This window comes from Carcharodon carcharias, chromosome 27 (assembly GCF_017639515.1).
Source record: "Carcharodon carcharias isolate sCarCar2 chromosome 27, sCarCar2.pri, whole genome shotgun sequence".
In the NCBI taxonomy this organism is placed as follows: domain Eukaryota; kingdom Metazoa; phylum Chordata; class Chondrichthyes; order Lamniformes; family Lamnidae; genus Carcharodon; species Carcharodon carcharias.
Window position 1 is genome coordinate 1224700 of NC_054493.1, and position 22623 is coordinate 1247322.

General features: G+C 54.8%; 1 protein-coding gene across 1 annotated transcript in view; it reads left to right on the forward strand.

Annotated features, from left to right (window-relative positions):
- Nucleotides 1–22623, forward strand: part of LOC121270111 (titin-like) — a 59664-nt gene that overhangs the window by 11801 nt on the left and 25240 nt on the right. Inside the window, exons 3-5 of the mRNA XM_041175425.1 lie at nt 353–673; nt 3916–4242; nt 14580–14900. Coding sequence (XP_041031359.1) covers nt 353–673; nt 3916–4242; nt 14580–14900 — 969 coding nt within the window. The remainder of the gene's footprint in view (nt 1–352; nt 674–3915; nt 4243–14579; nt 14901–22623) is intronic.

The following is a 22623-nucleotide window of genomic DNA, read 5'->3' on the forward strand; positions in this document are numbered from 1 at the left end:
GTGGGGGGTGTGGGGGGTTTGGGTGTGTGTGGGGGTGTGGGGGGTGTGGTGTGTGTGGGGGGTTTGGGTGGGTGTGGTGTGTGTGGGGGGTTGTGGGGGGTGTGGGGGGTGTTGGGGGGGTGTGGGGGGTAGTGGGGGGTGTGGGGGGTTTGGGAGGGTATGGGGGTGTGGTGTGCGGTGGGGTGTTGTGGGTCTTTGGGGGTTGTGGGGTTTGCTGTGCTGCGTGTGGGTGGTGAATGGGGTAGTGGGCGGATTGGACATGGTTATCGAGGAGGGGGGGGGTCTCTGAACGGGGCCTGGAGTCTCTGCTCTCTAATATCTTCACCCTGTCCTGTCTCTGCTCCACCCCCAGCTCGATACCCCACAGCCCCCACCCTCTACATCCTCCCCCCAACCTACGCTGAGATGGACACCAGGGGAACGGCCACATTAAGGTGTGAGGCCATGGGATTCCAGCCCAGGGATGTCCACTTCACCTGGAAAGTCAATGACCAGGAGACAGCCCTTCCCTCCCAGTCTGGACCAGCCACACTCCACGGGAATGGGACCTACACTTCCAGCAGCTTCTTAAAGGTTCCAGTCCGGGAATGGGATTCCGGATCCACATTCACCTGTCTCGTTCAACACCTCTCCTCCTCAACACCACGGACACAGAGTCTCAGCAAACAGGACGGTAAGATACAGACCCCCCTTTATATACACAGTAAATCTCCCTCTACACTGTCCCCATCAAACACTCCCAGGACAGGTACAGCACGGGGTTAGATACAGAGTAAATCTCCCTCTACACCGTCACCATCAAACACTCCCAGGACAGGTACAGCACGGGGTTAGATACAGAGTAAATCTCCCTCTACACCGTCCCCATCAAACACTCCCAGGACAGGTACAGCACGGGGTTAGATACAGAGTAAATCTCCCTCTACACTGTCCCCATCAAACACTCCCAGGACAGGTACAGCACGGGGTTAGATACAGAGTAAAGATCCCTCTACACCGTCCCCATCAAACCCTCCCAGGACAGGTACAGCACGGGGTTAGATACAGAGTAAATCTCCCTCTACACTGTCCCCATCAAACACTCCCAGGACAGGTACAGCACAGGGTTAGATACAGAGTAAATCTCCCTCTACACTGTCCCCATCAAACACTCCCAGGACAGGTACAGCACAGGGTTAGATACAGAGTAAATCTCCCTCTACACTGTCCCCATCAAACACTCCCAGGACAGGTACAGCACAGGGTTAGATACAGAGTAAATCTCCCTCTACACTGTCCCCATCAAACACTCCCAGGACAGGTACAGCACAGGGTTAGATACAGAGTAAATCTCCCTCTACACTGTCCCCATCAAACACTCCCAGGACAGTTACAGCACGGGGTTAGATACAGAGTAAATCTCCCTCTACACTGTCCCCATCAAACACTCCCAGGACAGATACAGCACGGGGTTAGATACAGAGTAAATCTCCCTCTACACTGTCCCCATCAAACACTCCCAGGACAGATACAGCACGGGGTTAGATACAGAGTAAAGCTCCCTCTACACTGTCCCCATCAAACACTCCCAGGACAGGTACAGCACGGGTTAGATACAGAGTAAATCTCCCTCTACACTGTCCCCCATCAAACACTCCCAGGACAGGTACAGCACGGGGTTAGTTACAGAGTAAATGATTTCCACTGGAATAAAAGTGATGGGAATAATATTGATTAGACTGTGGCTGAGTGAAAGGAAAGAGGGAGCAGTGGATAATGGGCTTCTCTCTGTCTGGAGGAAAGTTTTTAGGGGAGTTCCGCAGGGCTCTGTGTTGGGGACCCCTTTGCCTTTCCTGATACATACTGATAACCTCAACCTTGGTGCACGGGGCCCAATTTCAAAATCTGAATGTGACACAAAACTGGGAAGCGTTGTGAACTGTGAGGGTAGTGAGGGACCTCGAAAGGACAGAGAGATGTCGGTGCAGTGGGCAGACAGGTGGGAGTTGCGGAGAAACGTGAGGTGATTCATCTTGATAGGAAGGACAGAGAGAGAGAGTATTATACACATGGTGTAACTGTAAAGAGGGTGCAGGAGCAGAGAGACCTGGGTGTAAATGTGAATATGTCCATGAAGGTGGCAGGACAGGTGGAGAGAGCAACTATTGAAGCGGACAGCGTCCTGGGGGTTATTAACAGGGGGAGAGAGTACAAGAGGCGGGCGGTTATGTTGAACGTGGAGAAGACACTAGTCCAGGTTCAGATGGAGAATCGTGTCCAGTTCTGGGCTCCGCACAAGGATGTGAACGTTGGAGAGAGAGAGAGAGAGTTCAGAAAAGATTCCCGATATTCCAGGGACGAGGGGCCACAGTCGTGTGGACCGATCGGAGAAGCTGGAACTGCTCTCCCCACCGAAGAAGAGGCGGCTGAGTGGAGATTCGATCGAGGTGCTCGAAACCGGGAGGGGAGGGTGGTCAGGGACAGAGGGATTAGAGGGATGGTCATCGATGGGAGGGTTGGGGATTAGAGGGATGGGTTTGATGGGAGAGTTAGGGGATTAGAGTGAGGGTCTTCGATGGGAGAGTTGGGGATTAGAGGGATGGTCTTCGATGGGAGAGTGAAGAGATTAGAGGGATGGTCTTCGATGTGGGAGTTAGGGGATTAGAGGGATGGTCTTCGAGGGGAGGGTTGGGGATTAGAGGGATGAGTTTGATGGGAGAGTTAGGGGATTAGAGTGAGGGTCTTCGATGGGAGAGTTAGGGGATTAGAGTGAGGGTCTTCGATGGGAGAGTTAGGGGATTAGAGGGATGGTCTTCGAGGGGAGGGTTGGGGATTAGAGGGATGAGTTTGATGGGAGAGTTAGGGGATTAGAGTGAGGGTCTTCGATGGGAGAGTTAGGGGATTAGAGGGATGGTCTTCGAGGGGAGAGTTAGGGGATTAGAGGGATGGTCTTCGATGGGAGAGTAAAGAGATTAGAGAGATGGTCTTCAATGGGAGAGTGAGGGGATTAGAGGGATGGTCTTCGATGGGGGAGTTAGGGGATTAGAGGGATGGTCTTCGATGGGAGAGTTAGGGGTTTAGAGGGATGGTCTTTGATGGGAGAGTTAAGGGATTAGAGGGATGGTCTTCGATGGGAGAGTTAGGGGTTCAGAGGGATGGTCTTCGATGGGAGAGTTAAGGGATTAGAGGGATGGTCTTTGATGGGAGAGTTAGGGGATTAGAGTGATGGTCTTCGATGGGAGAGTTAGGGGATTAGAGGGATGGTATTCGATGGGAGAGTGAGGGGATTAGAGGGATGGTCTTCGATGGGGGAGTTGGGGATTAGAGGGATGGTCTTCGATGTGAGATTTAGGGGATCAGAGCGATTGTCTTTGATGGGAGAGTGAGGGGATTAGAGGGAGGGTCTTCGATGGGACAGTTAGGGGGTAAGAGGGATGGTCTTTGATGGGAGTGTTAGGGGATTAGATGGATGGTCATTGATGGGAGGATTAGGGGATTAGATGGATGGTCTTCGATGGGAGAGTTAGGGTATTAGAGGGATGATCATTGATGGGAGAGTTAGGGTATTAGAGGGATGATCATTGATGGGAGAGTTAGGGGATTAGAGGGATGGTCATTGATGGGAGAGTGAGGGGATTAGAGGGATGGTCTTCGATGGGAGAGTGAGGGGATTAGAGGGATGGTCATTGATGGGAGAGTGAGGGGATTAGAGGGATGGTCTTCGATGGGAGAGTTAGGGGATTAGAGGGATGGTCATTGATGGAAGGGTTAGGGGATTAGAGTGATGATTGATCTACCCATGAATTTCCATTGATGTGGGGAGAGCTGAGGGATACATTCGATTGATGATCTATTACACCAGGTGCTCCAATCCCTGTCCCCTGAGCTGAAATGTTCTCCTCACTCTGAGGGTTTTAAACTGAATCCTTCCTGTAGTTTCAGCTGACATGAAGGTTCCTGTGGTCCAGGTGATGGATATCGAGCAGCAGGAAGCCTCTGGCAATGGATCCACCAGCACCCTGGCCTGTTTTGTGTCTGGTTTCTACCCAGGAGACATCTACCTGACATGGAGATCGCAGGGCAGTGAGGTGACAGACGGAGTGACCACCTTCCCAGTGACCATGGACAGTGAGGGGACTTTCCATGTGGTCAGTCAGCTCTCTGTCCCGACAGAAACCAGGGAGAGAGGCCAGATCTTCAGCTGTGTGGTGGGACACCAATCCTTAAAGGAACGGATAGACCGACCAGTCAGAAAGGAACCAGGTAAAGATGATTCCTGTCAGCATTGAAATTGTTTTGTTCATTGATTCATTCCCTGGATGTGGGGGTCGCTGTTTGGGCCCAACGTTTATTACCCATCGCTAATTGCCCCTTGAGAAGGTGATGGGTGAGTTGCCTTCCTGAACCACCGCGGTCCCGGTGGTGCAGGTACACCCACAGCGCTGTTAGTGAGGGAGTTCCAGGATTTTGTCCCTGTGGTGTAGGTACACCCACAGCGCTGTTAGGGATGGAGTTCCAGGATTTTGTCCCTGTGGTGTAGGTACACCCACAGCGCTGTTAGGGAGGGAGTTCCAGGATTTTGTCCCTGTGGTGTAGGTACACCCACAGCGCTGTTAGGGAGGGAGTTCCAGGATTTTGTCCCCTGTGGTGTAGGTACACCCACGGCGCTGTTAGGGAGGGAGTTCCAGGATTTTGTCCCTGTGGTGTAGGTACACCCACAGCGCTGTTAGGGAGGGAGTTCCAGGATTTTGTCCCCTGTGGTGTAGGTACACCCACAGCGCTGTTAGGGAGGGAGTTCCAGGATTTTGTCCCTGTGGTGTAGGTGCACCCACGGCGCTGTCAGGGAGGGAGTTCCAGGATTTTGTCCCTGTGGTGTAGGTACACCCACAGTGCTGTTAGGGAGGGAGTTCCAGGATTTTGTCCCGTGTGGTGTAGGTACACCCACAGCGCTGTTAGGGAGTGAGTTCCAGGATTTTGTACCTGTGGTGTAGGTACACCCACAGCGCTGTTAGGGAGTGAGTTCCAGGATTTTGTCCGTGTGGTGTAGGTACACCCACAGCGCTGTTAGGGAGGGAGTTCCAGGATTTTGTCCCCTGTTGGGTGTAGGTACACCCACAGCGCTGTTAGGGAGGGAGTTCCAGGATTTTGTCCCTGTGGTGTAGGTACACCCACAGCGCTGTTAGTGAGGGAGTTCCAGGATTTTGTCCCTGTGGTGTAGGTACACCCACAGTGCTGTTAGTGAGGGAGTTCCAGGATTTTGTCCCTGTGGTGTAGGTACACCCACAGCGCTGTTAGGGAGGGAGTTCCAGGATTTTGTCCCCTGTGGTGTAGGTACACCCACAGTGCTGTTAGGGAGGGAGTTCCAGGATTTTGTCCCCTGTGGTGTAGGTACACCCACAGTGCTGTTAGGGAGGGAGTTCCAGGATTTTGTCCCTGTGTTGTAGGTACACCTACGGCGCTGTTAGGGAGACAGTTCCAGGATTTTGTCCCTGTGGTGTAGGTACACCCACGGTGCTGTTAGGGAGGGAGTTCCAGGATTTTGTCCCTGTGGTGTAGGTACACCCACAGCGCTGTTAGACAGGGAGTTCCAGGATTTTGTCCCTGTGGTGTAGGTACACCCACAGCGCTGTAAGGGAGGGAGTTCCAGGATTTTGTCCCTGTGGTGTAGGTACACCCCTCGGCGCTGTTAGGGAGGGAGTTCCAGGATTTTGACCCAGCGACAGTTATGGAACGACTGATATATTTCTAAGTCAGGATGGTGAGGGGATGGGAGAGGAACTTCCAGTTGCTGTTGTTCCCATCTAACTGCACAGTTCCAGACCCCCTATCCCACGCGGTTAGACCACACTCGGAGCACCGTGCACAGTTCCGGTCTCCGTATCCCCCTCGGTTAGACCACACTCGGAGCACCGTGCACAGTTCCGGTCTCCGTATCCCCTCGGTTGGACCACGCTCGGAGCACCGTGCACATTTCCGGTCTTCGTATCCCCCTCGGTTAGACCACACTCGGAGCACCATGCACAGTTCCGGTCTCCTTAACCCTCAGTTAGACCACACCGGAGCACCGTGCATAGTTCCGGTCTCTGTATCCACCTCGGTTAGACCACACTCGGAGCACCATGCACAGTTCCGGTCTCCGCATCCCTGGGTTAGACTGCACTCGGAGCACCATGCACAGTTCCGGTCTCCGTATCCCCCTCGGTTAGACGACAGTCGGAGCACTGTGAACAGTTCCGGTCTCCGACCCCTCGGTTAGACCACACTCAGAGCACCGTGCACAGTTCCGGTCTTCATATTCCTCGGTTAGGCCACACCCGGAGCACCGTGCACATTTCCGGTCTCCTTTTCCCTCGGTTAGACCACACTCGGAGCACCGTGCACAGTTCCGGTCTCCGTATCCCCTCGGTTAGACCACACTCGGAGCACCGTGCACAGTTCCGGTCTCCGTATCTCTGGTTAAGACCACACTCGGAGCACCGTGCACAGTTCCGGTCTCCGTATCCCCCTCGGTTAGACCACACTCGGAGCACCGTGCACAGTTCCGGTCTCCGTATCCACCTCGGTTAGACCACACTCGGAGCACCGTGCACAGTTCCGGTCTCCGTATCCCCTGGGTTAGACCGCACTCGGAGTCCCGTGCTCAGTTCTGGTCTTCGTATCCCTCGGTTAGACCACACTCGGAGCACCGTGCACAGTTCCGGTCTCCGTATCCCCCTCGGTTAGACCACACTCGGAGCACCGTGCACAGTTCCGGTCTCCGTATCCCCTCGGTTAGACCACACTCGGAGCACCGTGCACAGTTCCGGTCTCCATATCCCCTCGGTTGGACCACACTCGGAGAACCGTGCACAGTTCCAGTCTTCGTATCCCCCTCGGTTAGACCACACTCGGAGCACCGTGCACAGTTCCGGTCTCCTTAACCCTCAGTTAGACCACACTTGGAGCACCGTGCACAGTTCCGGTCTCCTTAACCCTCAGTTAGACCACACTCGGAGCACCGTGAACAGTTCCGGTCTCCGACTCCCTCGGTTAGACCACACTCAGAGCACCATGCACAGTTCCGGTCTCCGTATCCCCCTCGGTTAGACGACAGTCGGAGCACTGTGCACAGTTCCGGTCTCCGTATCCTCCTCGATTAGACCATACTCGGAGCACCGTGAACAGTTCTGGTCTCCGATTCCCTCGGTTAGACCACACTTGGAGCACCGTGCACATTTCCGGTCTCCAAATCCCTTGGTTAGACCACACTCAGAGCACCGTGCACAGTTCCGGTCTTTGTATCCCCCTCGGCTAGACCACAGTCGGAGCACTGTGCACAGTTCCTGTCTCCGTATCCCCCTCGGTTAGACCACACTCGGAACACTGTGCACAGTTCTGGTCTCTGTATCGGGTCGGTTTGACCACACTCGGAGCACCGTGCACAGTTCCGGTCTCTGTATCCCTCAGTTAGACCACACTCGGAGCACCGTGCACAGTTCCGGTCTCCGTATCCCCCTCGGTTAGACCACACTCCGAGCACCGTGCACAGTTCCGGTCTCCGTATCCCCTTGGTTAGACCACACTCGGAGCACCGTGCACAGTTCCGGTCTCCGTATCCCCCTCGGTTAGACCACACTCGGAGCACCATGCACAGTTCCGGTCTCCGTATACCTTGGTTAGACCCACACTCGGAGCAACGTGCACAGTTCTGGTCTCTGTATCCCTCAGTTAGACCACACTTGGAGCACCGTGCACAGTTCTGGTCTCCATATCCCCCTCGGTTAGAGCACACCCGGTGCACCGTGCACAGTTCCGGTCTCCATATCCCTCGGTTAGACCACACTCGGAGCACCGTGCACAGTTCCGTTCTCAGTATCCCCCTCAGTTAGAACACACTCGGAGCATTGTGCACAGTTCCGGTCTCCATATCCCCTCGGTTAGACCACACTCGGAGACTCGGAGCACCATGCACAGTTCCGGTCTCCGTATACCTTGGTTAGACCCACACTCGGAGCAACGTGCACAGTTCTGGTCTCTGTATCCCTCAGTTAGACCACACTTGGAGCACCGTGCACAGTTCCGGTCTCCATATCCCTCGGTTAGACCACACTCGGAGCACCGTGCACAGTTCCGTTCTCAGTATCCCCCTCAGTTAGAACACACTCGGAGCATTGTGCACAGTTCCGGTCTCCATATCCCCTCGGTTAGACCACACTCGGAGCACTGTGCACAATTCCGGTCTCCACATCCCTGGGTTAGACCGCACTCGGAGCACCATGCACAGTTCCGGTCTCCGTATCCCCCTCGGTTAGACGACAGTTGGAGCACTGTGCACAGTTCCGGTCTCCGACTCCCTCGGTTAGACCCACACTCAGAGCACTGTGCACATTTCCGGTCTCCGTATCTCTGGTTAAGACCACACTCGGAGCACTGTGCACAGTTCCGGTCTCCGTATCCCCTGGGTTAGACCACACTCGGAGCCCCGTGCTCAGTTCCGGTCTCCGTATCCCCCTCGGTTAGACCACACTCAGAGCACCGTGCACAGTTCTGGTCTCCATATCCCCCTCGGTTAGACTACAGTTGGAGCACCGTGCACAGTTCCGGTCTCCGTATCCCCCTCGATTAGACCATACTCGGAGCACCGTGAACAGTTCCGGTCTCCGTATCCCCTGGGTTAGACCACACTCGGAGCCCCGTGCTCAGTTCCGGTCTCCGTATCCCCTGGGTTAGACCACACTCAGAGCACCGTGCACAGTTCCGGTCTCCGTATCCCCCTCGGTTAGACCGCAGTCGGAGCACCGTGCACAGTTCCGGTCTCCGTATCCCCCTCGATTAGACCATACTCGGAGCACCGTGAACAGTTCCGGTCTCCAACTCCCTCGTTTAGACCACACTCGGAGCACCGTGCACAGTTCCGGTCTCCGTATCCACCTCGGTTAGACCACACTCGGAGCACCGTGCACAGTTCCTGTCTCCGTATCCCCTGGGTTAGACCGCACTCGGAGTCCCGTGCTCAGTTCTGGTCTTCGTATCCCTCGGTTAGACCACACTCGGAGCACCGTGCACCGTTCCGGTCTCCTTATCCCTCGGTCAGACCACACTCGGAGCACCGTGCACAGTTCCGGTCTCCGTATCCCCTCGGTTGGACCACACTCGGAGAACCGTGCACAGTTCCGGTCTCCGTATCCCCCTCGGTTAGACCACACTCGGAGCACCGTGCACAGTTCCGGTCTCCGTATCCCCCTCGGTTAGACCACACTCGGAGCACCGTGCACAGTTCCGGTCTCCTTAACCCTCAGTTAGACCACACTTGGAGCACCGTGCACAGTTCCGGTCTCCATATCCCCTCGGTTAGACCACACTCGGAGCACTGTGCACAATTCTGGTCTCCACATCCCTGGGTTAGACCGCACTCGGAGCACCATGCACAGTTCCGGTCTCCGTATCCCCCTCGATCAGACCACACCCGGAGCACCGTGCACAGTTCCGGTCTCCGTATCCCCCCTCGGTTAGACCACACTCAGAGCACCGTGCACAGTTCCGGTCTCCGTATCCCCCTCGGTTAGACGACAGTTGGAGCACTGTGCACAGTTCCGGTCTCCGACTCCCTCGGTTAGACCCACACTCAGAGCACTGTGCACAGTTCCGGTCTTCGTATTCTTGGTTAGGCCAAACTCGGAGCACTGTGCACATTTCCGGTCTCCGTATCTCTGGTTAAGACCACACTCGGAGCACTGTGCACAGTTCCGGTCTCCGTATCCCCTGGGTTAGACCACACTCGGAGCCCCGTGCTCAGTTCCGGTCTCCGTATCCCCTGGGTTAGACCACACTCAGAGCACCGTGCACAGTTCCGGTCTCCGTATCCCCCTCGGTTAGACGACAGTCGGAGCACCGTGCACAGTTCCGGTCTCCGTATCCCCCTCGATTAGACCATACTCGGAGCACCGTGAACAGTTCCGGTCTCCAACTCCCTCGGTTAGACCACACTCGGAGCACCGTGCACAGTTCCGGTCTTTGTATCCCCCTCGGTTAGACCACAGTCGGAGCACCGTGCACAGTTCCTGTCTCCGTATCCCCCTCGGTTAGACCACACTCGGAACACTGTGCACAGTTCTGGTCTCTATATCGGGTCGGTTTGACCACACTGGGAGCACCGTGCACAGTTCCGGTCTCTGTATCCCTCAGTTAGACCACACTCCGAGCCCCGTGCACAGTTCCTGTCTCCGTATCCCCCTCGGTTAGACCATACTCGGAGCACCGTGCACAGTTCCGGTCTCCGTATCCCCCTCGGTTAGACCACACTCGGAGCACCATGCACAGTTCCGGTCTCCGTATACCTCGGTTAGACCCACACTCGGAGCAACGTGCACAGTTCTGGTCTCTGTATCCCTCAGTTAGACCACACTTGGAGCACCGTGCACAGTTCCGGTCTCCATATCCCCTCGGTTAGACCACACTCAGAGCACTGTGCACAATTCCGGTCTCCGTATCCCTGGGTTAGACCGCACTCGGAGCACCGTGCACAGTTCCGGTCTCCTTAACCCTCAGTTTGACCACACTTGGAGCACCGTGCACAGTTCCGGTCTCCTTAACCCTCAGTTAGACCACACCGGAGCACCGTGCATAGTTCCGGTCTCCGTATCCCCTGGGTTAGACCACACTCGGAGCACCGTGCACAGTTCCGGTCTCCGTATCCCCCTCGATCAGACCACACTCGGAGCACCGTGCACAGTTCCGGTCTCCGTATCCCCCTCTGTTAGACCACACTCGGTGCACCGTGCACAGTTCCGGTCTCCGTATCCCTCGGTTAGATCAGAATTGGAGCACCGTGCGCAGTTCCGGTCTCCGTATCCCCCTCAGTTAGAACACACTCGGAGTACCGTGCACAGTTCCGGTCTCCATATCCCCTCGGTTAGACCACACTCGGAGCACTGTGCACAATTCCGGTCTCCGTATCCCTGGGTTAGACCACACTCGGAGCACCGTGCACAGTTCCGGTCTCCATATCCCCCTCGGTTAGACCACACTCGGAGCACCGTGCACAGTTCCGGTCTCCTTAACCCTCAGTTTGACCACACTTGGAGCACCGTGCACAGTTCCGGTCTCCTTAACCCTCAGTTAGACCACACCGGAGCACCGTGCATAGTTCCGGTCTCTGTATCCACCTCGGTTAGACCACACTCGGACAACCTTGCACAGTTCTGGTCTCCATATCCCCCTCGGTTAGACTACAGTTGGAGCACCGTGCACAGTTCCGGTCTCCGTATCCCCCTCGGTTAGACCCACACTCGGAGCACCGTGCACAGTTCCGGTCTCCGTATCCCCCTCGGTTAGACCCACACTCGGAGCACCGTGCACAGTTCCGGTCTCCGTATCCCCCTCGGTTAGACCACACTCGGAGCACCGTGCACAGTTCCGGTCTCCGTATCCCCTTTGGTTAGACCACACTCGGAGCACCGTGCACAGTTCCGGTCTCCGTATCCCCCTCGATCAGACCACACTCGGAGCACCGTGCACAGTTCTGGTTTCCGTATCCCCCTCGATTGGACCACACTCGGAGCACCGTGAACAGTTCCGGTCTCCGAATCCCTCGGTTAGACCACACTCAGAGCACTGTGCTCAGTTCCGGTCTCTGTCTCCCCCTCGGTTAGACCACACTCGGAGCACCGTGCACAGTTTCGGTCTCCGTATCCCGCGGTTAGACCACACTCGGAGCACCGTGCACAGTTCCGGTCTCTATATCGGGTCGGTTAGACCACACTTGGAGCACCGTGCACAGTTCCGGTCTCCGTATCCCCCCTCGGTTAGACCCACGCTCGGAGCACCGTGCACAGTTCCGGTCTCCGTATCCCCTCGGTTAGACCACACTCGGAGCACCGTGCACAGTTCTGGTCTCCGTATCCCCCTCGGTTAGACCACACTCGGAGCACCGTGCACAGTTCCGGTCTCCGTATCCCTCGGTTAGTTTACAATTGGAGAACCGTGCACAGTTCCGGTCTCCGTAACCCCCTCAGTTAGACCACACTCGGAGCACCGTGCACAGTTCCAGTCTCCGTATCCCCCTCGGTTAGACCACCCTCGGAGCATTGTGCACAGTTCCGGTCTCCATATCCCCTCGGTTAGACCACACTCGGAGCACCGTGCACAGTTCCAGTCTCCGTATCCCCCTCGGTTAGACCACCCTCGGAGCATTGTGCACAGTTCCGGTCTCCATATCCCCTCGGTTAGACCACACTCAGAGCACTGTGCACAATTCCGGTCTCCGTATCCCTGGGTTAGACCGCACTCGGAGCACCGTGCACAGTTCCGGTCTCCTTAACCCTCAGTTTGACCACACTTGGAGCACCGTGCACAGTTCCGGTCTCCTTAACCCTCAGTTAGACCACACCGGAGCACCGTGCATAGTTCCGGTCTCCGTATCCCTCGGTTAGACCACACTCGGAGCACCGTGCACAGTTCCGGTCTCCGTATCCCCCTGGGTTAGACCACACTCGGAGCACCGTGCACAGTTCCGGTCTCCGTATCCCCCTCGATCAGACCACACTCGGAGCACCGTGCACAGTTCCGGTCTCCGTATCCCCCTCTGTTAGACCACACTCGGTGCACCGTGCACAGTTCCGGTCTCCGTATCCCTCGGTTAGATCAGAATTGGAGCACCGTGCGCAGTTCCGGTCTCCGTATCCCCCTCAGTTAGAACACACTCGGAGTACCGTGCACAGTTCCGGTCTCCATATCCCCTCGGTTAGACCACACTCGGAGCACTGTGCACAATTCCGGTCTCCGTATCCCTGGGTTAGACCACACTCGGAGCACCGTGCACAGTTCCGGTCTCCATATCCCCCTCGGTTAGACCACACTCGGAGCACCGTGCACAGTTCCGGTCTCCGTATCCCTGGGTTAGACCACACTCGGAGCACCGTGCACAGTTCCGGTCTCCGTATCCCTGGGTTAGACCGCACTCGGAGCACCGTGCACAGTTCCGGTCTCCTTAACCCTCAGTTTGACCACACTTGGAGCACCGTGCACAGTTCCGGTCTCCTTAACCCTCAGTTAGACCACACCGGAGCACCGTGCATAGTTCCGGTCTCTGTATCCACCTCGGTTAGACCACACTCGGACAACCTTGCACAGTTCTGGTCTCCATATCCCCCTCGGTTAGACTACAGTTGGAGCACCGTGCACAGTTCCGGTCTCCGTATCCCCCTCGGTTAGACCCACACTCGGAGCACCGTGCACAGTTCCGGTCTCCGTATCCCCCTCGGTTAGACCCACACTCGGAGCACCGTGCACAGTTCCGGTCTCCGTATCCCCCTCGGTTAGACCCACACTCGGAGCACCGTGCACAGTTCCGGTCTCCGTATCTCCCCTCGGTTAGACCACACTCGGAGCACCGTGCACAGTTCCGGTCTCCGTATCCCCTCGATCAGACCACACTCGGAGCACTGTGCACAGTTCCGGTCTCCGTATCCCCCTCGATCAGACCACACTCGGAGCACCGTGCACAGTTCTGGTTTCCGTATCCCTCGATTGGACCACACTCGGAGCACCGTGAACAGTTCCGGTCTCCGAATCCCTCGGTTAGACCACACTCAGAGCACTGTGCTCAGTTCCGGTCTCTGTCTCCCCCTCGGTTAGACCACACTCGGAGCACCGTGCACAGTTTCGGTCTCCGTATCCCGCGGTTAGACCACACTCGGAGCACCGTGCACAGTTCCGGTCTCTATATCGGGTCGGTTAGACCACACTCGGAGCACCGTGCACAGTTCCGGTCTCCGTATCCCCTCGGTTAGACCACACTCGGAGCACCGTGCACAGTTCTGGTCTCCGTATCCCCCTCGGTTAGACCACACTCGGAGCACCGTGCACAGTTCCGGTCTCCGTATCCCCCTCGGTTAGACCCACACTCGGAGCACCGTGCACAGTTCCGGTCTCCGTATCCCTCGGTTAGTTTACAATTGGAGCACCGTGCACAGTTCCAGTCTCCGTATCCCCTTCGGTTAGACCACCCTCGGAGCACCGTGCACAGTTCCGGTCTCCATATCCCCCTGGGTTAGACCACACTCGGAGCACCGTGCACAGTTCCAGTCTCCGTATCCCCCTCGGTTAGACCACCCTCGGAGCATTGTGCACAGTTCCGGTCTCCATATCCCCTCGGTTAGACCACACTCGGAGCACCGCGCACAATTCCGATGTCCGTATTCCTGGGTTAGACCACACTCGGAGCACCGTGCACAGTTCCGGTCTCCGTATCCCCCTCGGTTAGACGACAATTGGAGCACCGTGCACAGTTCCGTTCTCCGTATCCCTCGGACAGACCCACACTCGGAGCACCGTGCACAGCTCCGCTCTCCGTATCCCCCTCGGTTAGACCCACACTCGGAGCACCGTGCACAGTTCCGGTCTCTGTATCCCTCGGTCAGACCCACACTCGGTGTACCGTGCACAGTTCCGGTCTCCGTATCCCTGGATTAGACCACACTTGTTGAGTAGGGAGAGGGACACAGAGAGATGGAGTGAAATGTTGACACCTTGTCTTGCCCCAGGACTCTATTTGATGTTTCTGTTTAGTCCGGTCCTATCGAGATGATTCCTCTTTACAAATCGATTTGTCTCCCTCTCAGTTCGACCTCCGACCCCTCCCTCCATCCGGATAATTCCTCCATCAATCCGGGAGATCCTGACCAATCAGACGGCCACGTTGAGCTGTGTTGCTACGCTGTTCTACCCGGCAACAATCTGGTTCCGGTGGTTCCGGGCTCAGTCTGACATGTCGGATCATTCCCAGACATCGCTCCCTGTTGGGAATCTGGACGGGACCTCCAGCAGCAGAAGCATCTTAAGAGTGACAGCCGAGGAGTGGAGTTCAGGCAGCAGTTATACCTGTCAGGTCGCACACGAGGCATTGGCAACCCCACTCAGCCGCTCTGTCAGTGTCCGAGACAGTGAGTCCCTGCTCAGCCCTGGGGGGGAGTGGGGCTGATGGTAACAGGGGCTGCTGGGGAGGGGAAGGGCATCTAGATAGGGTTAGGGGATGAGTGGGATGGTCTTCGATGGGAGAGTTGGGGGATTAGAGGGATGGTCTTGGATGGGTGAGTTGGGGGATTAGAAGGATGGTCTTGGATGGGTGAGTTGGGGGATTAGAAGGATGGTCTTCGATGGGAGAGAAAGGGGATTAAGGGGATGGTCTTCGTTGGGTGAGCTGGGGGATTAGAGGGTTGGTCTTCGATGGGTGAGTTAGGGGATTAGAGGGAGGGTCTTCGATTGAAGAGTTAGGGGATTAGAGGGATGGTCATTGATTTGAGAGTTTGGGCATTAGAGGGATGGTCATTGATGGGAGAGTGTGGGGATTAGAGGGATGGTCATTGATGGGAGGGTTAGGGGATGAGGGGGATGGTCTTCGATGGGAGAGTCCCTGCTCAGCCCCGGGGGGGAGTGGGGCTGATGGTAACAGGGGCTGCTGGGGAGGGGAAGGGCATCTAGATAGGGTTAGGGGATGGGTGGGATGGTCTTCATGGTAGAATTGGGACATTAGAGGGATGGACTTCAATGGGAGAGTTAGGGGATTAGAGGGATGGTCTTCACGGCAGGGTTAGGGAATTAGAGGGATGGTCTTGAATGGTTGAGTTATGGGATTAGAGGGGTGGTCTTCAATGGGAGTGTTAGGGGATTAGAGGGAGGGTCTTCAATGGGAGAGTTAGGGGATTAGAGGGATAGTCTTCAATGGTTGAGTTATGGGATTAGAGGGATGGTCTTCAATGGGAGAGTTCCGGGATTAGAGGGATGGTCCTCAATGGTTGAGTAATGGGATTAGAGGGATGGTATTCAATGGTTCAGTTATGGGATTAGAGGGATGGTCTTCAATGGGACAGTTAGGGGATTAGAGGGATGGTCTTGAATGGGATAGTTAGGGGATTAGAGGGATGGTCTTCGCTGGGAGCGTTAGGGGATTAGAGGGATGGTCATCATTGTAAAGTTGGGAGATTAGAGGGATGGACTTCAATGGGAGAGTTAGGGGATTAGCTGGGTGGTCATCATTGTAGAGTTGGGAGATTACAGGGATGGACTTCGATGGGAGATTTAGGGGAATAGAGGGATGGTCATTGATGAGAGAGTTAGGGGATTAGAGGGATGGTCTTCAATGGTTGACTCATGGGATTAGAGGGATGGTCTTCCATGAGAGAGTTAGGTGATTAGAGGGATTGTCTACGATGGGAGGGTTAGGGGATTAGAGGGAGGGTCTTCAACGGTTGAGTTATGGGATTAGAGGGATGGTCTTCGATTGGAGAGTTGGGGGATTAGAGGGATGGCCTTCATAGTAGAATTGGGAGATCAGAGGGATGGACTTCAATGGTTGAGTTATGGGATTAAAGGGATGGTCTTCGATGGGAGAGTTAAGGGATTAGAGGGATGGTCTTCATGGGAGAGTTAGTGGATAAGAGGGATGGTCTTCAATGGGAGAGTTAGGGAATTAGAGGTATGGTCTTCGATGGATGAGTTAGGGGATTAGAGTGATGGTCTTCGATGTGAGAGGGGATTAGAGGAATTGTCTTCGATGGGAGAGTTTGGGGATTAGAGAGATGGTCTTCGACAGGAGATTTAGGGGATTAGAGGGATGGTCTTCGATGGGAGAGTTGGTGGATTAGAGGGATGATCTTCGACAGGAGATTTAGGGGATTAGAGGGATGGTCTTTGATGGGAGAGTTGGTGGATTAGAGGGATGATCTTCGATGGGAGAGTTGGTGGATTAGAGGGATGGTCTTCGATGGGAGAGTTTGGGGATTAGAGAGATGGTCTTCGACAGGAGAGTTAGGGGATTAGAGGGATGATCTTCGACAGGAGATTTAGGGGATTAGAGGGATGGTCTTCGATGGGAGAGTTGGTGGATTAGAGGGATGGTATTTGATGGGAGGGTTAGGGAATTTCAGGGATGGTCATTGATGGGTGGTTTATGGGGTAAGACGAAGAATTGTTCTTCCCAGGAATTTCCATTGATGTGGGGAGAGGTGAGGGATACATTTGATTGCTGATCTATTACACCAGGTGCTCCAATCCCTGTCCCCTGAGCTGAAATGTTCTCCTCACTCTGAGGGTTTTAACCTGAATCCTTCCTGTAGTTTCAGCTGAGCTGAAGGTTCCTGTGGTCCAGGTGATGGATATCGAGCAGCAGGAAGCCTCTGGCAATGAATCCACCAGCACCCTGGCCTGTTTTGTGTCTGGTTTCTACCCAGGAGACATCTACCTGACATGGAGATCGCAGGGCAGTGAGGTGACAGACGGAGTGACCACCTTCCCAGTGACCACGGACAGTGAGGGGACTTTCCATGTGGTCAGTCAGCTCTCTGTCCCGACAGAAACCAGGGAGAGAGGCCAGATCTTCAGCTGTGTGGTGGGACACCAATCCTTAAAGGAACGGATAGACCGACCAGTCAGAAAGGAACCAGGTAAAGATGATTCCTGTCAGCATTGAAATTGTTTTGTTCATTGATTCATTCCCTGGATGTGGAGGTCGCTGTCTGGGCCCAACGTTTATTACCCATCGCTAATTGCCCCTTGAGAAGGTGGTGGGTGAGCTGCCTTACTGAACCACCGCAGTCCCTGTGGTGTAGGTACCCCCACAGCACTGTTAGGGAGAGAGTTCCAGGATTTGTCCCCAGTGGTGTAGGTACACCCACGGCGCTGTTAGGGAGGGAGTTCCAGGATTTAGTCCCTGTGGTGTAGGTACACCCACAGCGCTGTTAGGGAGGGAGTTCCAGGATTTTGTCCCTGTGGTGTAGGTACACCCACAGCGTTGTTAGGGAGGGAGTTCCAGGATTTTGTCCCTGTGGTGTAGGTACACCCACAGCGCTGTTAGGGAGGGAGTTCCAGGATTTTGTTCCCTGTGGTGTAGGTACACCCACAGCGCTGTTAGGGAGGGAGTTCCAGGATTTAGTCCCTGTGGTGTAGGTACACCCACAGCGCTGTTAGAGAGGGAGTTCCAGGATTTTGTCCCTGTGGTGTAGTTACACCCACAGTGCTGTTAGGGAGGGAGTTCCAGGATTTTGTCCCTGTGGTGTAGGTACACCCACAGCGCTGTTAGAGAGGGAGTTCCAGGATTTTGTCCCTGTGGTGTAGGTACACCCACAGCGCTGTTAGGGAGGGAGTTCCAGGATTTGTCCCCAGTGGTGTAGGTACACCCACGGCGCTGTTAGGGAGGGAGTTCCAGGATTTTGTTCCCTGTGGTGTAGGTACACCCACAGCGCTGTTAGGGAGGGAGTTCCAGGATTTAGTCCCTGTGGTGTAGGTACACCCACAGCGCTGTTAGAGAGGGAGTTCCAGGATTTTGTCCCTGTGGTGTAGTTACACCCACAGTGCTGTTAGGGAGGGAGTTCCAGGATTTTGTCCCTGTGGTGTAGGTACACCCACAGCGCTGTTAGAGAGGGAGTTCCAGGATTTTGTCCCTGTGGTGTAGGTACACCCACAGCGCTGTTAGGGAGGGAGTTCCAGGATTTGTCCCCAGTGGTGTAGGTACACCCACGGCGCTGTTAGGGAGGGAGTTCCAGGATTTTGTTCCCTGTGGTGTAGGTACACCCACAGCGCTGTTAGGGAGGGAGTTCCAGGATTTAGTCCGTGTGGTGTAGGTACACCCACAGCGCTGTTAGGGAGGGAGTTCCAGGATTTTGTCCCCTGTGGTGTAGGTACACCCACAGTGCTGTTAGGGAGGGAGTTCCAGGATTTTGTTCCTGTGGTATAGGTACACCCACAGCGCTGTTATGGAGGGAGTTCCAGGATTTTGTCCCTGTGGTGTAGGTACACCCACAGCGCTGTTAGACAGGGAGTTCCAGGATTTTGTCCCTGTGGTGTAGGTACACCCACGGTGCTGTTAGGGAGGGAGTTCCAGGATTTTGTTCCCTCTGGTGTAGGTACACCCACAGCGCTGTTAGGGAGGGAGTTCCAGGATTTTGTCCCTGTGGTGTAGGTACTCCCACAATGCTGTTAGGGAGGGAGTTCCAGGATTTTGTCCCTGTGGTGTAGGTACACCCACAGCGCTGTTAAGGAGTGAGTTCCAGGATTTTGTCCCTGTGGTGTAGGTACACCCACAGCACTGTTAGGGAGGGAGTTCCAGGATTTTGTCCCTGTGGTGTAGGTACACCCACAGCGCTGTTAGGGAGGGAGTTCCAGGATTTGTCCCCTGTGGTGTAGGTACACCCACAGCGCTGTTAGGGAGGGAGTTCCAGGATTTTGTCCCTGTGGTGTAGGTACACCCACAGCGCTGTTAGGGAGGGAGTTCCAGGATTTTGTCCCTGTGGTGTAGGTACACCCACAGCACTGTTAGGGAGGGAGTTCCAGGATTTTGTCCCTGTGGTGTAGGTACACCCACAGCGCTGTTAGGGAGGGAGTTCCAGGATTTGTCCCCTGTGGTGTAGGTACACCCACAGCGCTGTTAGGGAGGGAGTTCCAGGATTTTGTCCCTGTGGTGTAGGTACACCCACAGCGCTGTTAGGGAGGGAGTTCCAGGATTTTGTCCCTGTGGTGTAGGTACACCCACAGTGCTGTTAGGGAGGGAGTTCCAGGATTTGTCCCCTGTGGTGTAGGTACACACACAGCTCTGTTATGAAGGGATTTCCAGTACTTTGACCCAGTGACAGTTACGGAACGACTGATATAATTCCAAGTCAGGATGGTGATGTGATTGGAGAGGAATTTCCAGTTGTTTGTGTTCCCATCTAAGTGCACAGTTCAGATCTCTGTAACTTCCTCGGTTAGACCACACTCGGAGCACCGTGCACAGTTCCGTTCTCCGTGTCCCCCTCGGTTAGACCACACTCGGAGCACCATGCACTTTTCCGGTCTCCATATCCCTGGATTAGACCACACTCGGAGCACCGTGCACAGTTCCGGTCTCTGTATCCCTCAGTTAGACCACACTCGGAGCACCGTGCACAGTCCCGGTCTCCGTATCCCCCTCAGTTAGACCACACTCAGAGCACAGTGCACAGTTCCAGTCTCCGTATCCCCCTCGGTTAGACCACACTCGGAGCACCGTGCACAGTTCCGGTCTCCGTATCCCTCGGTTCGACCACACTCGGAGCACGGTGCACAGTTCTGATCTCTGTATCCCCCTCGGTTAGACCACACTTGGAGCACCGTGCACAGTTCCGTTCTCCGTATCCCCCTCGGTTAGACCACACTGGGAGCACCGTGCACAGTTCCGGTCTCTGTATCCCTCGGTTAGACCACACTCGGTGCACCGTGCACAGTTCCGGTCTCCGTATCCCTGGATTAGACCACACTCGGAGCACTGTGCACAGTTCCGGTCTCCGTATCCCTGGATTAGACCACACTCGTCACACCGTGCACAGTTCCGGTCTCTGTATCCCTGAATTAGACCACACTCGGAGCACCGTGCACAGTTCTGGTCTCCGTATCCCTGGATTCGACCACACTCGGAGCACCATGCACAGTTCCGGTCTCCGTATCCCTGGATTAGACCACACTCGGAGCACCGTGCACTGTTCCGGTCTCCGTATCATAGTTGTTGAGCAGGGAGAGGGACACAGAGAGAGGGAGTGAAATGTTGACACCTTGTCTTGCCCCAGGAAGCTATTTGATGTTTCTGGTCAGTCCTGTTCTATCGAGATGATTCCTCTTTACAAATCGATTTGTCTCCCTCTCAGTTCGACCTCCGACCCCTCCCTCCATCCGGATAATTCCTCCATCGATCCGGGAGATCCTGACCAATCAGACGGCCACGTTGAGCTGTGTTGCTACGCTGTTCTACCCGGCGACAATCTGGTTCCGGTGGTTCCGGGCTCAGTCTGACATGTCGGATCATTCCCAGACATCGCTCCCCGTTGGGTATCTGGACGGGACTTCCAGCAGCAGAAGCATCTTAAGAGTGACAGCCGAGGAGTGGAGTTCAGGCGGCAATTATACCTGTCAGGTCACACACGAGGCATTGGCAACCCCACTCAGCCGCTCTGTCAGTGTCCGAGACAGTGAGTCCCTGTTCAGCCCCGGGGGGGAGTGGGGCTGATGGTAACAGGGGCTGCTGGGGAGGGGAAGGGCGTCTAGATAGGGTTAGGGGATGAGTGGGATGGTCTTCGATGGGAGGGTTTGGGTCAGAGTGATTGAATACGATGGGTGAGCTGGGGGATTAGAGGGATGGTCTTTGATTGGAGAGTTAGGGAATTAGAGGGATGGTCTTCGATGGGAGAGTGAGGGGATTAGAGGGATGGTCTTCGATGGGAGATTTACGGTATTAGAGCGATGGTCTTTGATGGGAGAGTTGGGGGATTAGAGGGATGGTCTTCGATGGGAGAGTTAGGGGGTTAGAGGGATGGTCTTTGATGGGAGAGTTGGGGGATTAGAGGTATGGTCTTCGATGGGGCAGTTAGGGGATTAGAGGGAGGGTCTTCGATGGGAGAGTTAGGGGATTAGAGGGAGGGTCTTCGATGGGAGAGTTAGGGGATTAGAGGGATGGTCTTTGAAGGGAGATTTAGGATATTAGAGGGATGGTCTTCGATGGGAGATTTAGGGTATTAGAGCGATGGTCTTTGATGGGAGAGTTGGGGGATTAGAGGTATGGTCTTCGATGGGGCAGTTAGGGGATTAGAGGGAGGGTCTTCGATGGAAGAGTTAGGTGATTAGAGGGAGGGTCTTCGATTGGAGTGTTAGGGGATTAGAGGGAGGGTCTTCGATGGGAGAGTTAGGGGATTAGAGGGATGGTATTTGATGGTAGGGTTAGGGGATTAAAGGCATGGTCTTCGATGGGGGAGTTAGGGGATTAGAGAGATGGTCTTCGATGGGTGATTTAGGGGATTAGAGAGATGGTCATTGATGGGAGAGTTACGGGATCAGAGGGATGGTCTTCGATGGGAGAGTTAGGGGATTAGAGGGAAGATCTTCGATGCGAGAGTTAGTGGATTAGCGGGATGGTCTTCGATGGGAGAGTGAGGGGATTAGAGCGATGGTCTTCGATGGGAGTTTTAGGGGATTAGAGGGATGGTCTTCAATGGGAGAGTTAGGGGATTAAAGGGATGGTCTTCGATGGGAGTTTTAGGGGATTAGAGGGATGGTCGTCGATGGGAGAGGTAGTGGATTAGAGGGATGGTCGTCGATGGGAGAGTTAGGGGATTAGAGGGATGGGCTTCATGGGAGGGTTAGGGGAATAGAGGGATGGTCTTCAATGGGTGTGTTAAGGTATTAGAAGGATGGTCTTCAATGGTGGAGTTATGGGATTAGAGGGATGGTCCTCAATGGGAGAGTTAGGGGATTAGAGGGATGGTCTTCAATGGTTGAGTTATGGGATTAGAGGGATAGTCTTCAATGGGAGAGTTAGGGGATTAGAGGGATGGTCTTCAATGGTCGAGTAATGGGATTAGAGGGATGGTCTTCAATGGGAGAGTTAGGGGATTAGCGGGATGGTCTTGAATGGGAGAGTTAGGGGATTAGAGGGATGGTCTTCAATGGTTGAGTTATGGGATTAGAGGGATGGTCTTGAATGTGAGAGTTAGGGGATTAGATGGATGCTCTTCAATGGTTGAGTTATGGGATTAGAGGGATGGTCTTCAATGGTTGAGTTATGGGATTAGAGGGATGGTTTTCACGTTTTGAATTGGGAGATTAGAAGGATGGACTTCGATGGGAGATTTAGAGGATTAGAGGGATGGTCATTGATGGGTGAGT